The following is a 22328-nucleotide window of genomic DNA, read 5'->3' as shown; positions in this document are numbered from 1 at the left end:
TCAAATGGTACTCGTTTGATAACGAATATGTATATATATGTGATTGTAAGGTTTAAATTCAATTGGGATTTCGGATCCTCTTTTATGGGCTTCTCTCCATTTCCTTCTATTTCCTATCAATGGTCTAGATTCCATCCTGAAACGATCTAACGGTCAGTTTAATGAAGAGGTTGAGAGTCGATAATGATTAAATATTGCTCTATTAGAGAAAATGGAAAAAACAAGAAATGAAGAGGATTCATACTCGTTTAAATAATAGGCTAATAAATGAGTATTTGTCAGGTGTTGGACGGGTAAATGGATACCCGCAAGGTGATGGAGCAGGTATAGTTTTTATTTTCTATCCACGGCGGGTGTGGGTTCACAAAAATATTGTTCGCCGCTAGTAGTAGAGCCGGTGCGGCATGTATGCATTTAAATTGGTGGGTGTGGGTACCCTTCCCCTGCACCCGTCCCGTCCCGTCCCGATAACATACAAGGGTATATAAATCCACAAATTTGTGTGTAAAACCAGGCTAATGAAGTAAATTGTGCCATGAAATCAGGACTCGTGTCCCCGTAATATGTGCCATAAAACCAGGCTAATTTAAACAACTTTTATGCCCTTATGCGTCCAAATCTAATAAAACAATCGTTCATACTCCCTTAAACGTAGAAACTTGCGGCTCACATGGAACTCCAAGCAAGCATGCATTTTCTATAATCACAGATTCTCGTATAAAATATTTTTCAATGAATATTTGGGCCAACCAATTTGGTTTTACAGATAAAATCTCAGGATAGTAGTAGACTAAAAGCCTGCGAAGAAAGTCGTGGTCTGAATCGCCTTCCCCTTAACAATTGTACTGTTCTAGACTCCAGCGGCACTTTTACACCACCAAAATAGCATAGTGCACACAGCATCTGTCGAACTTTACAAGCGATTCACGATATAAAACCGGAATGGCGAAACAAAATCAACAAATTAACAGCTGAGAAGTCATTAAAACCAGCACAACTCTTGAACGAAAAATAGACTGTACTGTAATGTAAACCCTCAAAATCAATCAATTCTAGATACAAAAGCTATCAAAAAACCAGGCTGGATCTATATGTTCATAAAACCCTCCATCCTTCACCCGCGTAATTGCCTTGCTCCCCTAGTTCTTCTTCAATACGAAGCAACTGCAAGATAATTAAATCATTTAGATTCATCCCGCAATATAACCGAAATAATAGCTTGTTGCCCAAGTTTATTTTCGGAAACACACTCTTTGTGTAGCTAACAAAAGGGTAAGGCTACGTATATCTGTCCCCTCTTACCCTCCATTTGTGGTCGCTATTGAGGCACTAGGGCAGTGTTGTTGTCTCATGGTACCGCTTTACTCGGTACTTGCAAATCAAAAATGACCTTATATATCTCAATAGTTCTCTTTTAATACCATGAGTGACCCTTTTAGTTAATGATTCTTTAATTCTTTTTCATATCGTTAGTAATCTTTTTATCATCGACAATGAGTCAATGACCCTTTTAGTTAGTCACGCCTTTTATATAATAGATGATTAGTAGGCAACTGCAGTAGATCAGTTTCAATAGTGACATTGTCTCGCAATAAGTTATTACAAGACGGTCATAAAGGAGACTCGACGTAGATCTAATGAAGAAATTACTAAATAGATAATGAATATGAACCTGATTGTATTTGCACAAGCGCTCTCCCCTGCAAGGTGCTCCAGCTTTGATCTGTCCCGTAGAAAGGCCCACAGATAAATCAGCAATGAAAGTGTCCTCAGTTTCACCACTTCGATGGGAAACCAGGACACCCCACTGAGCTTTTTTAGCCATCTTGACTGCCTCAATGGCTTCTGTGACTGTCCCAATCTGATCTATCTGAAAAATAGAACCTTCTCGTGAATTAACTTTATAGGTTTCCAATTGTCAGCCAACTGATCAACTAGTCGCAGGAATATGCACTGTCAAATTTGGCCAGTGTGGGGACTAAGACGAGTTGTTAACATGATAACGAGGATCAATACGAGTGGGAAGTTGAGAGAAACATCATTCCCTATAACTGATGTGAATCGGGTGAATTAAAAGGAAAAACAAGAAATGACAGAACAAGAGGAAGTAAATAGTCCAGCAAATCCTTGCGCAAAGATCACTAATTAGCCACATTATGTGAACACAAAAAAAAAAAAAAAAAAGATGGATCCATCAAGTCCGCAAAATGTAGAGGGACTAAGACTACTTGAGAATTAGCTAATTATAATGAGGCCGTGCTCTAGCCTCATTTGCGGATGTTTAATCCAAAGTGGTAACTAATCTTCTTATCCTTGGAATATGTCTTAAATATATGACAATAGAGGAAACAAAGATGAAATAGTTCAATAAGTTCGTCCGAAAGAGAAGAAATGAATTCTCGGTTCCCAATCTTACAGAATATCTAGACAACATTAATACCTTGAGAAGAAGAGCATTACAAGTGGACTCTTGAATCGCCTTCTCAATACGTTTTGGATTAGACATAAGTAAACCATCACCAACAACCTGCACAGGTCACATGCGACTAATCAAGGAGGGATGAAGAAAATAGAAAAGAGCAGCAAAAGACTCTGGGTAGAGTATTGACCCACAAAGTTTGTGACAAGCAAGCCATCACATAGGGAGAATCATTGTATCCAACATACAAATATACAATCAATTTAAAATGAAAATGTAATTATTAGTTTGCAACATATTACAGGTAGTCGTTCACTTCTCTCAAAAACAAGTGACTCTATGACCACATACTGTATAGTAGAATCTTTTATTTCATGAAATGAATGCACAGTTGGACATTTATGCATGAACTGATGAACATAGTGGGGTGGAGCCATGGAGGTATTTCTATTGAATATTGATGTGGAAAAATAAAATGAACCTGGCATTTCTGTAGTCCCGAGAAAATTTTTGTGTGTTCCCAATCCTCTTTGTCAAATGGATCCTCAATTGACACAATAGGGTAGTCTGCAAGAGCCAAATGTGCAATAACACTAAAAAGGCTGCTCTAAATAATTTAGCAAATGGTTCGCAAGGGAGGACAGAATTATTTAACAAAAAAAAAAACAGCTTACCAGTGCAAAGCTGTTGATACATCTCCATCAAGTCCTCTCCAGACTTGAAATTTTGGCCCGACTTATTTGGCGTCTTGAAATCTAAGTCATACTTAGTACCTGAATATCATAAATAGTACCTTTGGTCAACAATAAGTACAGAATTAGAACTGGAAATGGAGCCCCCTCGCCACCTCGCAGTTTGCGGGATCCCTTGAGGCACGGGGGCAATGTTGTGGTGGTTGTAGAGCAGAGCTTTCATATTCATGTGTTCTGAAGTGTTAAAAAAAGCACCACCAAATAATAGTGCTTAACAGAACTGCATCAGTCACTTCATGAGATTTACCATTCCGCAAAAACACAGAATATTACCTATACAAAACTCAGATGCTGCGACACCAATGGCAATTTTTATTTTTTCGTTATGTCCGGTTCTACCAATAGCCTCCATAACCAAATCCAAGGCTTCTTGAACACTGCATTATCATCAAGTATGTCAGGGTCAAATATTTGAGCAATGATGAAAAGGAGCAACCACAAGAGCAAATACGTGCCTTGAAGTGTTTGGAGCTAAGCCCCCATCTTCCCCAACATTACATCCATGCACGCCATACTTTTCTGTAATAACAGCCTGCCCATTTACAAATATGAGATCAAAAAATTTGCAAATAAAACAAATAAAAGACTAATTGATAGCAAAAGAGTCGTGGCAAAAACATTAAAACAAAGAGTCCAAGAGCATAGAGAAGTGAGGGCCATTGTCCTCTTAGATCGCCAAAAGGAATCTGGGGGAGGCAACTTAACTCAGTAAAATCCATCCCTACGACTAACATAATAGTCACCAGCAAACAACCATACCACTAGTATCAGAGGCGCTTCATGAGATAGGACTATCGTTCCTTACTTTAACCTCGGTGAACAACTTCTCTCCATTAGGGAAAGAGTGGGGAGGGAAAAGGAGAGAAAAAAATTGTTGGGTTATCAAAAATGAGTTGAACGGAAATGTAACGGAAGGGCAAATGGATCCCTCGGTCCCTTATACTAGGCACATTAAGATCCTTACAACATAGGAAATATTTGAAAGGATAATAACATTAATCCATTCCCTCTTCCCTCACTTCCCAGCCCCTTCATCCCTTTTTCCTCCCCTTCTCTCAAACTTTTGTATCCAAACAAAATGAGGGCCACTGGAAAAAGGAGGTTCGGTAATCACAAGAAATTACCTTTAGGTGATGATAAGTTTCAGATCCCATTTGCACGGCCTCCTCAAATGTTTTTGCACCGACAGGAAGGATCATAATTTCCTGAAAGAGCAGGATGAAATATCAAATGAATAACACAGCTGCAGACTCAGCTATTCCATAACTTCTGTTTTTAGCCAAGCTACTCCACAACTTAAAGTCAAAACGTAGGCTTATAAGTGTCAACTAACTGTCTAACTACATGCTAAAAGAAATCAAATAAAGCACTCGTTATACCTGAATAGCCAGATTATTTCCAGCAAGATTACCACCACTTATAACAGTGAAGGAAGGAACAGGAATGATTGAATTGCTGCCACCAGAAAGATCAGCAATGTGCTTGTAAAGTGGAACCTAGAATACATATCCTGGTCAGGAATGACGAAATTTCACAATCAGAGATCTATCAGATTCAAGGGTTAATAGAAACCTTGCCTCTTTCTCTGCAGCTCCAGCTTTGCAAGCAGCCATTGAAACAGCCAACATGGCATTGGCACCAAGTTCTCCCTGAAACAGACTCAGGACTTAGAAAAATTGTATCGTGTATTATCAGAAATCAGAAGTTAAGAGCAGTAAAAGTATCCCCATGCAAGCACACAATTACTTTTTTCACAGGTATCACTATTCATTCGCATTTCAATTTTCCATTTTCAAGGGATCCAAACATTAACGATTCTTTGGCTTTAGAGTATAACATCATCAACATTACCCAACCATCTCAAAGGCTCCTCACCTATGACGAGAAAATTGGATAAGATGTACGTGTCCCAATGACCCCTAATGAAAGTTGCATTGACCAATGGCTGCTACAGAGTACAAGATATAGAGTTTAGTGAGACATTTTGTTGTATTCCATCATATTATTTGGCTTTAAACATGATGGAATGAAAGAAAATGGCTCACGAGACTGTTTTTGTTTGCTGTATTGGAAGATAGTAGTCTGAAGATGCAGTCTTCATCATGGCTTACAAAACAAAACAAAAAAACCATTGTTTCCTCAACCCAAAAAGAGATGTTGCGTACATCCAACCCCCTTATGTGCCACCTATGGCATTGACATAATGTTGTTGTTATTACAACTACTGCCATGTCAATAGATTATAGCAAGATGAGATAACTACCTTCTTCTCTGTTTTATCCAAATCGATCATGACCTCATCAATTTGTGACTGAAGAGTTGGGTCCAATCCAATCAAAGCTTCAGATATTTTCTCATTTATATTTCTCACAGCTTTCGTGACACTGTTTCCCAGGTACATTCCTTTATCTCCATCACGTAACTCAATAGCTTCAAATCTACGGGAAAGCAGAATTACAAATTTGAGAGCAGGGTACTGGATTTCAATATAGGCATGAACTATTAACTAGAAAGATAGACATGTTGAATTAAGGGATCGCAACAAATAAATAACACACATGAAGTATCTTGCTGGGAGTGTTGAGCCAGAAGGTAAAATCGCAAAAGTAAGCAATGTTATCAGTTATCAGTTTATCACCAACAATAACATTATTATCATGGCAAATATCTTCCCATATAAAATTTAAAGTAGGCTGCCGCCATTGTTTACCTGAAAGAAAAACTGATAGCATTAATGAGGTGTTTCTAGAGAAAGCCATTTGAACTGTTCGATTTCTTTCATATAGTAAGAAAGGGCGGGGGAATGACAGGTGAGAATCAGTGAAATTGTTCCCTAATAAAGTAACCAAGTTCTCAACAAAGCACCTTATCACTCGTACATTTCAACAAAACAATTACCATCAAAACGAGCAAAATAAAACCGATGAATTGCTTATGGCATTACCAGCACCTCACAATTCACACATTTCAAAACACACGACTCTCCACAAGCTCCTCAACAGTCACTAGTTTCAATAAGCTACAACAATCAACTAAACCAAATACAACCTAAACATCATAACAAAATCAAAAGGTCGAAAAGAGATACATACAATTTAGAAGAAGGTCCGCTAGGAGCAGAAGCACGAAAAGTGTCTTTGTTTGTTGTTAACTCGACCTCAACAGTTGGAATTCCTCGGCTATCTAGAATCTGTCTTGCCTTCACCTTCGTTATCACTGACTTCACCGATTTTCTCATATGATTCGCCTAAGATATCAGTTCTCCAAACATAGTTAACATTTCAATGTCGAACCTAACTACTTCACACAAATCAAAGTATCAAACTATGCTATCATTATCACTGATTTTGCCGATTTCCCCCTCAATTCACCTAACACGTCAATTTTCCAAACATAATTCAACCTTCAGTGTCAAACCTAAATATTTTACACAAATCAGGCAACTATGCTATCATTATCACTGATTTCGCCAATTTTCTCCTACGATTCGCCTCACATATCAATTTTCAAAGCAAAATATACATTCCAACGTCGAACTCGAATATTTTACTCAGATCAAACAACTATACTGTCATTATCACTGATTTCGCCAATTTTCTCCTACGATTCGTCTAACCTGTTAAATTTCCAGACACAATTCAACATTCAATAGTCGAACCTAAAAAAATTACTCAAATCAAACATATATGATATCATTATCACTGTTTTCGCCGATTTCCTCCTACAATTCGCCTAACATATCAATTTTCCGATACATAATCCAATCTTCACTGTCGAACCTACATTATCACCGATTTCGCAACCTATCAATTTTCAAAGCATAATCCAAACTTCAATCTCAAACCTAAATATTTCACTCAAATCAAACAATTACGCTATCATTATCACTGATTTCGCCGTATTTCTCCTACAATTCGCCTAACATATCAATTTCAATACATAATCCAACATTCAACATCGAAAAACTACACTATCAAAACTCAATTCAATCAGAAAAAATCGAAAATCAAAAGTACGAAGAGAGAGAGAGAGAGATTACGATGAAGAGAACTGGATCAGTAGTTTTAGCACGAACAGCTGCGTTGACGGCATCTTCAATTTTCCGAGCTAACAAATACTTATCTAGATACTCTTGAACCGACATTTTTTTTTCTTTGAATTAGCTATGAAAAATGAGGAATTCGTGAATCTTTGAATTTTACGAGAGATTTTAGTCAAGTTTGGTTTGTTTAGTTTGAAGAGTATTTAGTTTGGCATGGTGTTGGTTTGGATGCTGGGTTGATTGGAGAAGGGGACATTGCCAAAACGGGCCGGTTATCACTTCGAGGGCGGCGTATCTAGTAGAGGTTTGCAGGTTATCACGTATGTTTACGGAGTTACGGGTTTACACGGTGCGCATAAGGTAAACAGGTAGCGATTAAATATCCTTGTCATCAAAACAAAAAGATCATTTACAATTTAGGAGAAGTCTTATCGTTAAGATTAATACGTTAACCAATACGGAGCAAAAGTATTCGCTTTAATTTTCACAATTTGAACCCTGTATTTGTTTTATCGAGTTCAAATGTTGGATTTGAATGAGTGATAATAGTGAGTATATTCAAATTGTATAATCCTTTACTTATATATGTATACCATCGATATAAATTTTGTGTTTATAAATAGAGTTAGTCTACACATGAATACATGTATTTTCTCCGTTTTCATTATTTAACATGTTTAACACCTCTTTTTTTTGGAATGGTCGTATTAGTGGAGGACCTTAAAAAGGTTGGACAAGAACTCAAAATTTTCATTTCACGGTAATATACGAGTACTAAGTACATAAAAATTCTAATTTCACGGTAATATACGAGTACCAAGAAGCAAGTGATGTAGATAAACTTCAAACAATATAGCTAGTCTCAAGTTTCAAACATCGGACATTTTGCTAATTACTTCCTCCATCCCGTTCATTTGTTTACTTTTTTAATCTTTGTGAGGAGTATTTTAATTAATGGTGAACAAATGATTGAGATAGAGGGAGTACAAATCATGATCCGAGGCAAATACATGCATGTACAAACTAGGAGCCCATCATGCTACCACAAATGCACTAGATGTACCCTCAAAGTGATGAACTGACCCAAAAAGCCCCTTTGAAGCACCGAAATGTCGTATTCTATACACGCCTGGCTGTGCAGCTTGCGGGATCCTCCACTCGATTGTGGCCTGGCTTCTAGTGCTTAATTTGAAAGGTCTAGACCACTTGAACCGGAGACAAAAGTCGTCATCATCATACATAGGTTCCCAAGTGTCCTTCCCGTGAAGCATCTCCACCAAAGCAAATGTGCCTTCGGTCATGAGGTCGTTCCTCGGGCAGGCTGACCAAAAAGACACACTCACCATATCGGCTTTCTTAAAGGTAGTGTTATTTGGGACATCTCTGTAGCAATCTCCAAAGTTTGAACCGAGTGGGGCCATGTCAACTATGACAGGAGGAAGAAAACCGATTTGCTTGTTCAGGAGATCTGGGGGTTGTGGGCCAGGATCAACACTCTTACTCTGGACGAGACCTTTGGCTAGCTTTCGGAATTCTTGAATGTATGCGCTTAGTGTGTGTGGACCATACAAAGTAGACGCACCCTGTAAAATATGACGCGGACCAAATCCAAAATAGATCGTCAATCCAAGACATTTGATAAAAGCAGCTCTCCTAAAGACGCAAATGGGTTGAAAAAACAATTATATTGCACAACCAATTGCCGCTTCAGAAAACATATATGAGACAGTCCCAACTCCTAACCATATGATCAAATGAGTAATAGATACGTACTTCCTATTTGGTTTTATATCACGTGAGACCGTCTCATAAAGACTCAATATTTAACTTCCGCTTTGAGTATGATTACATATTTACATTAGCAAATCAGAGGGTACCCTTGAGATCATCAAACAACGACGACAAAAAAAAAAACATAATCTAGCCCCAATCTTATATCCAGCGTAACTATGGAGTACAATTTTAGTAAACTAATAAAAAAAATTGACATTTGCTTATGTTAATGCGCAGTAGTCGATGCAATATAGGCATACAGCTATGAGTTCAGTAGTTCCATGCAATAAATAAAGAGTTGAAATCACAACAGATGCTTGGGATGTAATCAAAACAAACCATAAACCAGAGTTGCAATAGTAAATTGGGCGACATACAATAAAGTAGATTGCTAAAGTTGTACGTAACTATTGAACTCAAGTTGTAAGCCTGTATTGCATCGACTACAGCTGTTAATGGCTAGAAGTCAACGTATTCATTAACATACAATAAATTAGAGTTGGACATCATGTGAAGGTTAATAAGAAAACCACACCAATATCAGAATATATGATCTGGGATTCACAAACTGACCTCATATCTTTGGATCTCATACTCCTCATGAGTGGTGACATACTGAGAGTAAGCATTCGTCAAGCCTGCTAGGACAACATGAACCCCATTGAATTCTCCATCGGGTGCACTAGTAAGAACCGTCTTCACAGCATCCCGCAGACGCCTACCAGCCATTGTTGTGAATTCTGAAGGAAATGGAGAATAGTCAGAAGAATTTAGCAAGAAACCTTAATGACAACATTATCTCGGTTCTCTGACAGTCAGCAACCGGATAAGACTTCACAATATAACAGGCACAGAGCCACTAACATTAGCCATTTTGATATATCCATCATTTTCAAAGCTAAGAGTATTCAGTATTTTGCTCCACGGAAATAGTAAAAGACATCGGATTCTTAGTGGCAAAAATGTAAATAACCTAGATGAGCCACACCTGAAGGTACACTGAGGATTACCAATTGCCCAATGCGCAAGATCTGGACAGGAAGTATTGCAGGCTGCATAAGAATAAACTTATGTCAAGCAAAGAAAGGAAAAGGTAATGCTGAACACAAAGGCGTGACTCGTGAAGCATCAGAATTTTGATGCGACACCATTAAACATGGTAATCTTGATATATAAAAGCAAGTTGGTCAAATTTAGGTTTTAGTTTTGCACGCGTTATCTTATCAACTATTTCTATTTATTTTCACATTTTGCATTGAAGTTTGAACTACAGGCAATGGTTATTCACTTATTCAGTTCCGCATTTATCGGGTATGGCTTCGATATTGGTTAACTCAAGCTGAAAAGGCCGGATTTCTTACCCAATGGTCTACTCATGTTTCCCACTGATACAGGTTCATATACCATAAATAACAAGTCCATTAAGACTACAACTCACCGCCCAATCATATGGCACCTTCATTTCACCAGTATCAAGTAGAATAGGTTTCGGTTTTTGGCATTCAACCTGCTCTTTGCCTGGTGTCTTCAATACATTACGAACCAGTCTCCAGAATGGATTTCCCTACACACCAAGCATCATGAAATAGTGATATACTGGTCATGCAAGCATTAACTAAGTTTTTGCACTTAAAATACAACAAAAAGTCTCATGGACTCCGCAAATGGCGGGGTTACCCCTGTGTAATAACAGGGAGAAGGAGAGGCAGAGGCCATTTCCTGACGAACCACAATAAAATTTTGCCGAGATTTGCATCAAATGAGTGCTACTTCACAATTAACAGAAGCGCGACCAATTCAATGAGTGGTCATTTTTGCTTGAAGTCAAAATATATGTCTTTAGTTACCTGGTCATCACCCTGCTTAAAGTCGAAAGCTCCAGGTCCATCGGTTGTACCTGCAGCAAAGGCAAATCCCATTGCAGCAGGACACGTTTTCACTTCTTCAGTGCCACCTCCTTGTTTAGAGATGGTGACTTCAAGATTGGAAAAGTCCACGTAAGCATGACGAGAATCAATTTTCCCCTTTATTTGTTCGGAAGCTGTGTTAAAAAGATCCGCAGCCTTCCTAAACTGTCTCTCCCCTATAATGCGAGTGCTTTCAAATTCATCTGGGTAACTAGAATGAAAAAAATTCAATCAAGACTCGAAAGTTTGCATGAGCATCAGAAAGTTTATAAAGCCATTTTGCAAAATATCATCATAAAGATATACAGTGCCGCATACCCAGGTCCTCGTCCATAGCAAAGTTCGTTCTTCCCACCACATGTGCTGTGGTTGAAGTCACAAGGAAGCCCTGTGTCAATGCAAAATGCACCAAGAACGTTGGGACTAACATCACCACAGTTTGACTGACAAAATGCAGCCACAAACTTAGGCTTGTCACCCTGCCTAAGAGAACTTCTGACCCGTGAAGACATGCTCAAGAACTTTGTAACATCTCTCCTGGAAGAAGAAACGAAAGAAGCAGCAAGCTCCAACAACTCATTTTCTGCATTAGAGAAACATCAAGGCAATCAACTGGAGCTCCTCCTTCACAGCTAACTTATGGTTGCAATTTGATAACGGCACGTTATTGGCACAAAAGATCGACAAAATCGGATATACTACTTACGATGTAGATTGGTGAGGACACAGAGCACAGGACAATACCCGTAATATGAGAACTTATTACATAGTTTCCACAACCAAACAAAACTGCGTAAAATTTCACACATGGAGCACATACACAAGAAAAAAAAAAGACGAGGAAAATCAAAAAGCAGCATCCTTCCATGCCAGTGAACACAATCACTCGAAACTCATCTCAACGGAGTATTGTTGCTCCATTTCCCCTTCCTACAAACTTGGAGAAGAAACCCATGTGCTCCATCCCCCCTCGGTCCATCCCTCTTCTCCCTCCCTCCCTCCCTCCTTTTTTTTTGTATCCACACACACCCTAAGGGCTTGTTTGGATGGAGGAAAAGAAAGGGAGAGGGAGGGATACAATTTCCCTCATTTGGTTAGTAAATAACCTTAGAGGATCCATTTTCCTCCCTGCAAGCGTAAATAAAACCCCTCCAACATGAGAAATATATGGAGGGAAAACTTTCCTACCGCATTTCCCCTTCTCTCCCCTTCCCTCCTTTTCCTTCTCCTCCATCCCTCGCCCCTCCCTGTCGCTCCTAAAAGCATATCCAAACAAGCTGTAAATGTTCATCTAAAATTATCTTGGCAGTCCAACGAAAATAATTCTCTGGAAACATTCAGATAAATATTGTACTTACGCTTTTCATGATATTCCGGGATGATATTAGAAATTCGTCTAGGAATTATTTCTGTAGATTCTGTATGAGGTTCATCAGAATAAGCATTCCCGCCATTCCTGCCATCATGCCAATCTTCCATAAATCTTGCAGCAGCGCCTTTGTTATCCCCACTTATCAGAGCATTTGTACGGCTCATGGAAGTCCCATGGGTAGCAAACCAGTTAAAGCTGCCAACTGGGCCCCACTTATCATCTACAAACTTCAAAAGAGTCATATCCTTGTCAACATTATACTTGTACTTGCTGCGTTCTTCAAATGGATTATTTAAGTAGGCACTAGGACTGCGACTGATACTCGCATCAAGAAGTTCTCCTGTTCAATGTAGCGTGAAAGCATGTGAGAAAATGTAGACAGAAATATGTCACCTCAATAAAGCAACTGACAAAAATAATAAAAGCAGAAAAACGGATCAAGAAGAAAAATGGGGTGGGCGCTGCCATCATAATAAATAAGCTCACAAATTTTACGTTCACATGGACTCTTTGTCCTGAGATGTACTCTGAGACGTTAACAAACAGGAAGCAAATGCAAGAAAATTTAAAATTCTTGCTGCAACTTTTAAGTTTTTTAGGCTTTGCGATTCGTTGGGGCCACTGAAATAATATGAAATTGCTAACATCATAAAACAGTATAAAGCCTTGTATGCGGATCAAATCAATAGTAGTGTCACAGCATTATAAAAGTAAATTATCTGACCCATTGTGATGGCCTTAAAAAGGAAATAACCATAATTATGAATTTATCATGTTTTCTCAGTTACTCCAAAGATGAAACCTAGAAATTTTATCAATTCACCAGTGAATGAATATGTTAGAGAAATAACGGATCAGCTAATACTCAAATAGAAATCCTAAAAACATTTATCACGCCTCCCAGCCATCTTCGTCCCCCAAAAAGTGGTGATTAAACCTTGTCTCATGGCATGTACTGTATTACTTTGCTCAGCCAGAAAACCTAATGCCACACATGTCAACAGTATCTAAACTGTTGCGACTAACAGCGGCAGACAGTGACCCATCGTAAGAGGAGGGGGTAGAGTGCTAGCTATATTATATTTTGGAATCAGCAGAAACCTGGCCTGATCAGTAACATCAGCAAGCACTATCATAGACACGGAGCTAAAGCAAAGAAGAAGCCTACGCAAGTGACAACTTTCCTCACCTTTGTTCACAAAAATGGAACCTGGTCTCACATTTCCATGAGCTAATATAATACTTTGCTCAATGCCATCAACAAGAGCATCAAATGATTGGCGTACAAATCCAAGAGATGTGACGATATATACAACATATTGCAGATAACCTCCGGGACCAGCATGAGTATGGATTCCACTAATAGCAACATTATTTTCAGTGTACAAGTTTCCATACCTGCATACAGGATCATTTCCTGTTAATAGATATTAAATGTGTGTACGCCTAATTCATATGTAATTGCAAACCAATAACGAGCTATTGGCCAATCAATGAGCAAATGTTTAAGTCGTTAATTTTGATGAGTTCAGTACAATGCTCCTAATTTTTTCTTACAAACATTGCAATGCAAACCTAGCATCTAAATGGTCAACAATTCACGAAGATCATAGTTTACTACTCAGCAAATATTCCAAAGCATATTTAGATAGGTGCAATTTTTCGATAGATCTGTCAAAATAATAATTCAGAGAAAATTTACCTCGCCTTCAACCGTTCAAGCACCTTAATTGTAACGAGTTGTGAGGCCATGCAAGCATCGAGATTCACAAAAACTACTCGATTTCCTTGTGGCTCAGCGACTATAAAAGTACGTGCACGCAGCCTAAAATGGAGCCCCGACGCAATTTGTTCTGTATTGGCATAACCCATCATATTCACATCAGCAGCTGGTCCTGTAATGTCATAGCTTCCTAGCCCAACCAAGTAATTGGAAGTCGAGGTTACTTCCCTTCCTCCCAAAATAAGCATTATACATGATACCCAGAACCACATAACTCCACACATTCCCCACACAGGACGACGACAGACACAAACCAACTTCATTGTGCAGCACTGAGACTTCTGTATACAGGTCTCCACATCAGCCTACATAAATTACGGGAAAGAAAGGCAGTATAAACCGTCAGAAATTCCACTAACATAAGATTTACATTTATGTCTCAATCCAAATAGTAGACAACCTATCATTTTCCTCCACATTTCCAATATATTACCCCGTATCAAGCATTCCCAAACGTGAGAACAATGCCAAAGTAAATCGGGAAAAACACATTGGTTTTATGATTGCAATGTAAGTTGGACGATAAGCAAGTGTGGCGAGTCAACATCATCCAATTACAATCATTGAATTATACTCCGTAACAAGCATCCCCAAACGTGAGAACAGTGCCAAGTAAATCGTGAAAAATACAATTTCCATGAGTGCAAAGTAAGTTATAACCAAAAATTACGAATGTATATTTCTATAAAAGAAGTGTGGCAAGTCAACATCATCCAATTGCATGTCACTGAATTATACGCCATATTAGGTATACTGCTTATGTTTTTCGGCAAAATGGGAAATTCCCAATTAACCCTTTATTTCTATGCATAAATCGTAAACCGTTCGATGTTGATAGAATCCAATCTAGTCCGTTGATAGGAAATGGACTCTCCATTTCTTTTTAGGAAATGGAGAGGATTTTGACTCGGAAATTCCCACCCTGCAACCTATCGTCTACATGACCATGACCTTCATCTCAACCACTAAGCTAAAACCTCGTCAATATCAACTGTAATAATTACGTAGACGTATTCCATAAACTTCTAGACAAAAACTAGATCTGTTCAACTATAATCCATACACTTAACAGCTAAATTAAATCAATCTGAACAAAAACAGTGTATAATTCCGATGCAATCTAATTTAATCAAGTACTACTATTTCCGTCTCAGTAATTTATTTACCTTTTATATTATTTGCGAGAGCTCTTTTAATCAAAGGTAAACAAAGGTAAACAAATGAGTGGATACACAGGGGATTACGAGATCGGAAGATACAAAGTCCAATATAGTGTTACGTCTGGGAACGTATCAATCCAAACCCGAGTCGAATAATCCAAGTGGACTGATGGCTTATAATGAGTCGTACAATGTGCGACTTCATCACCACTATGCTTAACAAAACCAAACTAAAGCTCCAAAACTAATTGACTCGAAATTAGTACATGAACTTATAATTGTAAAACTTGCTAACCAATATGATCAAAATTATTAAGCAATAAAACAGAAATTAAGCATAATAAATCGAATAAAAACATAGCAAAAAAATAAAAATACAGCTAAAATTTTGCAAAATATTACCTCAACAAGAGAGAGGGAAGAGAATACTTGTAAAATGAAAACGGATTAAAATGAGGAGGAAAAGAGGGAGAGAAATTGGGAAATGGCTTGTGTTTTAATTTTGATGAATTGATTAAGGAAGAGAGGAAGAAATTTCAATTGAAGAATGAGTACAACTTTGTAGTGTAATTGAGTGGGATGAGTAGCTTTGAAGTTTGAAGTAGCTTGATGGAGGTGGGACTTGGGAGATTTTTTTTTTTTTTTTTTTTTTAGCTGTAAACTGCTGTGGCTAAATCTGGTCAACGTGTTAATCGGGTTAGATGCGAGTTGAGTCGTTTGGAACCGATTTATTCTGAATTTGCAAGAACTCACATTAGATCGGTTAAGTCGGCAGATCAATTTAGGTTTGTATTAGTTTTTGGTCAATTATTATCAATTTATGTAAGAATAATAATCATGTGTAGCTATGATAAACATTTGGGGTCTATCATATTAGGTCGGGTCAATTAGGATTACGAGTCAATTCCAGCTTCTTAGTTTAGGTATCGGTACAGGACTACAGTTCACTAGAGTTTGGTCAATTTTGCCAAGTCTAGTGGCATCTATTGCTTAATGTTAATAACAATGAGTAGTTTTCTCGGTGTTGTAGTTTTTCAAAAAGGTAACTGAATTATTCAAAAAGTTGTTCCTCGCGAACGAGTATCGGACATCTAAACTCGTGGTTAAAAATCGGTATTACACTAACTCGTTTGATAAAAGTAGCTTGAAACTAATATCAATGTGTATCTAATACAGTACTTCATAATTTCATATGCTCCGCCCAGGTTACTTATGCGACTATCCCACTTTCCTATTCCCATTCTTTAATTTTTATCTAATAACCAATGGTTGTCTCATTAATATAGTGGTCCATGTACTATATGTACGAGTTTGAAATGGAGAATACAACATTTCCACGTATTGGAGGAATTACATATGCAATGGGATTTGTCGCTAAGGAAACGGAAGTTTCCAAGAACCGCAAGCTACTAGCATGTTATGGAGGTGACCTTCTGGTTATGCTCTAAAATCTTCAACCTTTTTCCTTTACATGTTATGCACTTGACCAGTTGACCTCCTCACTATGTTCTAATTGTCCACTTAAACGGAAAAATGTTTAACCTACAAGCATCACATAGTGAATGTGACTATTTTAGGAATGGATCACGTTAATAAGGAAAAAAATCCGTGAACAACCTAGACTTAACCTGTGTTTAAAGGAAAAAATGATTATACATTGGATATACTACATCCGAGTAATTTTTACTCTCATACTTATCCAACCACCAACTTTTATACACAACAACCAGTATTATGTTGGTGGGCGAAAATCCGTGAACAACCTAGGCTTACCATTTCCAATAACCAGCCGCTCCAATGACACACCACAAATACTTCTTTAACCCTTGTCCCAAAACAGTTCACTAATTTTATTGCAAGGTGCCTTTTGGATCAGAATTTGGGGACGAAGCCTTCCGTCGGAGCAACCCGGAAAAAGGTTTTGGGCATGATTTAATAGATTGATTAAGGATAATCGTATATTACCAAAATACCATCCGATATACTCCCTCATATTCACCATTTTATTCCCTATTTTCTTAAACGGATTATTCAGGTTTTCTTCCTCTTTCATTTTTTTGGAAAACTTTTACTCTTATTTTATTCATTTCTCTCTCCTATCACCAAACCCCACTCAACTCACAATTCTTTATTTAATTCTTATTTATTCATTCCTCTCTCATATCACCAAACCCACTCAACTCATAATTTCTTATTTAATTCTTATTTATTCATTCATCTCTCCTATCACTAAACCCCACCCAACTCACACAATTCATACTTTATTCTCCTCCTAAAATATTGTGTTCATAACAAAAAGGAACAAAATGGAGAATAGGAGGGAGTAATCTACATAGTATAAAAGATGAGTTCTTTTATGACTTCCTATTGGTCCCTTAATTTTAGGAGTTGAGTTTGCTTTTTTTTTTCTTTCTTAAAAACCCACGTTCAATATACTGATTTAATTACTCTCTTTCCTCAAAACAAACTGTACAATTCCATAACTATGAAAATGTACCAATTAATTAATATTTAAATTCAATATCAATACAAATATACAATACCATATAATGTACGACTGGCTCCTTGATAAGGGTGTATTAAAAAATTACAAAATTACAAATAATTATAAAAATAATAACAAACTTTATATAACTTAAATTATTTAATATACTGATATAATAATAATTAGTATATTAAAACATAACCAATATATTAGATCGGAAAATTTTCGTAAAGAAAATATTGATACGAGATAATTTAAAATCGAAAAAATATTAACTTTAAAATAAATTCTAGCAATATAAAAAAAACCCAAATAAAAAATTCGGATCATACTTACATGAAGTTTCTTATGATCATTTATTCAAATCCATAATTTGCATGTAGTAGGGATTATAGAAAGTTAATTTTGATATATTGATTGTAGATGATGGAGTATAACAACTATTAATAGGACAACAGACGAATTTTTGGGTATGAGGCAAAATTTAGGGGAATAAGGAAGGGAGAGTTTGATGAAATTAAAAATAAAAAATTAATTGAGAGGAGGGGTGTGAGGCGTTTAAGAGCGAGGCCATGTTCTTTTGGACTTAAAGTCACTTAATTTAAGTTAACTTCAGATCCTATTAGTTCGATTCGATTCGATTCGAGATCCTATAAGTTCGATTCGAGATCATATAAGTTCGATTCGATTCGAGATCTTATAATTTCGATTCGATTCGATCCTATAAGTTCGATTCGATCCTATAAGTTCGATTCGATTCGAGATCCTATAAGTTCAGTTCAGATCCTATACTCACTTCATTTAAGTTCAGTTCAGATCCTATAAGTTCAGTTCTGTTCAGTTCAGATCCTATAAGTTTAGTTCAGATCTTATAAGTTCAGTTAAGTTCAGATCCTATAAGTTCAGTTAAGTTCAGATCCTATAAGTTCAGTTCAGATCTTATAAGTTCGATTCGATTCGATTCGAGATCTTATAAGTTCGATTCGATTCGAGATCCTATAAGTTTCAAATTAAAACGAACATGGTCTGAGAATGAGATTAATTACTAGGTTTAGGTTTTTTTGGTGAGGTTTTATTAGGTTTAGTATGAGTGGGTGGGAATTACATATTGAACCGTAAGAGGCGTTCAATTTTACTTTAGGCTAATTAAGTTTGGTTGGGGATTTGGGCTTAATGTCTAATTTTTTGTTGGCCTTTATTATTTCGATCATAATATTGTGTAGTTTTTATTTATGTTCGTATAAGAGTGTAGAAAATATTTCTTTACTCTTTGTAGAAGAGTTTTGTCTCCGTTAAAACGGAGTTATGTGTCTCAACAATCAAACGAGTCAAATATCATTCCACTTGAGCATATAACACAAAGTATAATATTTAAACCATTTTATATTCAATAAATATATTTTACTTTTAAATTGATTTTTTTATTGATTCTTTACTTTATTTAAATCCATTTTATAAAAATATACTTATATAATGTTGTTGTCGTATACTTATATAACATACTAGTTTGAATGTCCGTGCGTTGCAACGGGGTAATTAACTTATTTATAATGCAAAAAAAAAAAACGTTATAAGGGTTTAATGTTTACATTATATGTCTAATGATTTGTTACGTTATAAGGGTTTAATGTTTACCTTCTATGTCTAATGATTTGTTTACATATTATTAAAATATCTCTTTCAAAAAAAATAAAAGATTAATATATACGTGGGTTAACTCTGATTTATAATCATATAATCACCCCACCTTATACTAATCTTTCGATGTGGGACAATTCTACTATTTATAAGTAATATATTCACCAAACTTGGATTTTTTTCTGATGTGAGACAATTCTACTATTTATACGTAATATATATTCATCAAACCTACATTGTTTTTCAATGTGGGACAAATAACATACTCAGAATTACACCATCTTTTTTTCACTTAGTTCGACATCCAACCAGATCTCGAATACCGAATACAGACAATTGCTACTCATTATATCTAATAGTTATATTTAAATTTAATAATATGATCAAGTACTCTCCATTAATATTTGTACGTTGTTTTTCTTCAAACAAATTTTAACATAATTTAGATACGGAAATTTCCCGTGGTACCCCTTAATTTTGTCAGATTTTCTATGTTACCCCTACTTTTAAGAATCTGTCTATGGTACCCTTGAGGTTCCTTTTTTTTCCCATGGTACCCCCTAATGTAAAGGCTGTTAAATGGACGTTAAGTTTGATGGTGTGACAATAAAATAACAATTAAAAAATAATACCCCCTTTATTGTTTGATTGGTATGGATATCTCTCTCTTTTAAATTAAAATTTAATTAACTATATCATTATAATATTGGAAATTTCTCATGGTAACCTCTTTGATAGATTACACATGCTACCATGGACGTTTGTTTTCTATTTTTTTTTATCATAATTAAAATATGTGCAAATGATAGGAACCTATACTCTAATGATAGAATATTTTTTAACACAATTCTAATTATATTATTTAAACATAGTATATTTACCACACCTACATTATTTTTCAATATGAGACATATAAAATCTATAGGTAGAAAATATAATGATATGAACTTTTAAGAGTTCTCCAAGATAATACTTAAGAGACTCAAAAGATTTTGGGTTGATGTCTAAGTTCCAAGGATGCCTCCTATTTATAATCATAGAACCACCCACCTTATGCTATATTTCGATGTGGGAAAATTCTATTTTTTATATGTAGTATATTTATCACACTTATATTATTTTTCAATGTGGGACATATAACATACTATGAAATACACCATCTTTAATATGTGCAAATTATATGAAATCTATATATACTCTAATGATAGCATTTCTTACCATGAATCTAATAATATTATTTTCATAATTTTTTTACCGACATTATTTTGCCAAATGAAATGTAAAAGTTTTTATATAAAAATTAGAAACATCACTTGAATATAAAATAAAAAAATACAGAGTATATATATTATAATAACTAAAAGATTTTCCAAAGATTAACTTAGGTTAGAAATCATTATTGTAGAGACAGTAATACAAACTCTTTTAAGAGCTCTCTCTAACAATACTTAAGAGAATCAAAAGATTTTGGGTTATGACTTCTATTTATAATCATAAGATCACCCTGCCTTATGATAATCTTCCGATGTGGGACAATTCTAATATTTATACATAGTATATTCACCAGACTTACATTACTTTTCAATGTAGGGCAAATAACATACTAAGTACACCATTTTTTTTTGCACCTACTTTGACATCAACTCGATTTAATAATGAGAAAATACAATACAATACAATCTACACTCTAATGATAGCATTTTTTTTCTCACAATCTAATTATATAATTTTCATACGATACTTTTTTGTCAAATGAAATATAAAGTTTGTATATCAAAATTATAAACATCACTTTAATATAATATAGAAAATGTATATATATGGGACAGTTCTATTATTTATACATAATATATTCATTACACCTACATTATTTTTCAATGTGGGACATATAACATACTAAAAAGTACATATCTTTTATATCAAAAATTTTTGGGTTAATACATAAGTTTCAAGGATGCCTCCTATTTATATTTATAGAATCACCCTACCGTATACTATTATTTCAATGTGAGATACATAATTTAATTATTTAGACGTAGTATGTTCATCATGCCTACATTATTTTTCAATGTGAAAGATATAACATACCAAGAAATACACGTCTCTTCTTAAAAAAGCTACTATTGTATACATAATATTTTTCTTTGAATATAAAACCACTTAGTCTCGATCATTAGATAAGGATCTCTAAATCGTACATATAACGACTCATTAACGCTCTATTACTGCATTCAGAAGACAACCATTAGTAAAATCTTTAGTTTTGTATTGTGTCAGGAGACTACCATTAGTAAAACCTTTAGTTTTGTATTTTTTGATTTTCTTGTTCATGTTCTTAACTCTTTCCCGAGTAGTTCCCTACAACGATTTCCACTTTATTTTTTATATCATAATATATTCATTATATCTACATTATTTTTCAATGTGGGACATATAACATACTAAAAAGTACATATCTTTTATATCAAAAATTTTTGGGTTAATACATAAGTTTCAAGGATGCCTCCTATTTATATTTATAGAATCACTCTACCGTATACTATTATTTCAATGTGAGATACATAATTTAATTATTTAGACGTAGTATGTTCATCATGCCTACATTATTTTTCAATGTGAAAGATATAACATATCAAGAAATACATGTCTCTTCTTAAAAAAGTTACTATTGGATACATAAGTTCCAAATATGCCTCCTATTTAGAATCATAGGATCACATCACCTTATACTAATCTTTCGATGTGGGATAATTCTACTATTTATATGTAGTATATTCACCACTCCTACTTATTTTCCAATGTGGGACAAAATATACTAAAAAGTACACAATTTTACGTATTAAGAAGTACATCATCTTTAATATGTGCAAATAATATGAAATCTATACTCTAATGATAGCATTTTTTTCCACAAAGCTAATTATATTATTTTCATAATTTTTTTAACGATATTTTTTTCCCAAATGAAATGTAAAAGTTTGATATAAAAATTGGAAA

General features: G+C 35.5%; 2 protein-coding genes across 2 annotated transcripts; both read right to left on the bottom strand.

Moving 5' to 3' along the window:
* Nucleotides 1-781: 781 nt before the first annotated feature.
* On the bottom strand, nucleotides 782-7443 carry LOC141616935 (cytosolic enolase 3). Its single transcript, XM_074434105.1, has 13 exons — nucleotides 7211-7443; nucleotides 6264-6418; nucleotides 5435-5609; nucleotides 4749-4820; nucleotides 4551-4667; nucleotides 4296-4376; nucleotides 3627-3703; nucleotides 3445-3548; nucleotides 3094-3192; nucleotides 2901-2986; nucleotides 2441-2527; nucleotides 1673-1870; nucleotides 782-1164 (listed from the first exon to the last, which is right to left on the bottom strand). The coding sequence occupies exons 1-13, from the start codon at nucleotides 7313-7315 to the stop codon at nucleotides 1096-1098; spliced, it is 1425 nt and encodes a 474-aa protein (XP_074290206.1). The 5' UTR covers nucleotides 7316-7443; the 3' UTR covers nucleotides 782-1095.
* A 499-nt stretch (nucleotides 7444-7942) lies between these two features.
* LOC141616978 (neutral ceramidase 2-like) lies at nucleotides 7943-15871 on the bottom strand. The gene is made up of 10 exons (XM_074434149.1): nucleotides 15611-15871; nucleotides 13968-14353; nucleotides 13455-13663; nucleotides 12252-12605; nucleotides 11212-11476; nucleotides 10834-11104; nucleotides 10425-10550; nucleotides 9975-10038; nucleotides 9560-9726; nucleotides 7943-8796 (listed from the first exon to the last, which is right to left on the bottom strand). The coding sequence occupies exons 2-10, from the start codon at nucleotides 14309-14311 to the stop codon at nucleotides 8248-8250; spliced, it is 2349 nt and encodes a 782-aa protein (XP_074290250.1). The 5' UTR covers nucleotides 14312-14353; nucleotides 15611-15871; the 3' UTR covers nucleotides 7943-8247.
* Between the last annotated feature and the right edge of the window lie 6457 nt (nucleotides 15872-22328).

This window comes from Silene latifolia, chromosome 1 (assembly GCF_048544455.1).
Source record: "Silene latifolia isolate original U9 population chromosome 1, ASM4854445v1, whole genome shotgun sequence".
Classification (NCBI taxonomy): Eukaryota; Viridiplantae; Streptophyta; class Magnoliopsida; order Caryophyllales; family Caryophyllaceae; genus Silene; species Silene latifolia.
The sequence above is the reverse complement of the archived record's forward strand: the minus strand, read 5'-3'. Positions and strand labels throughout refer to the sequence as shown.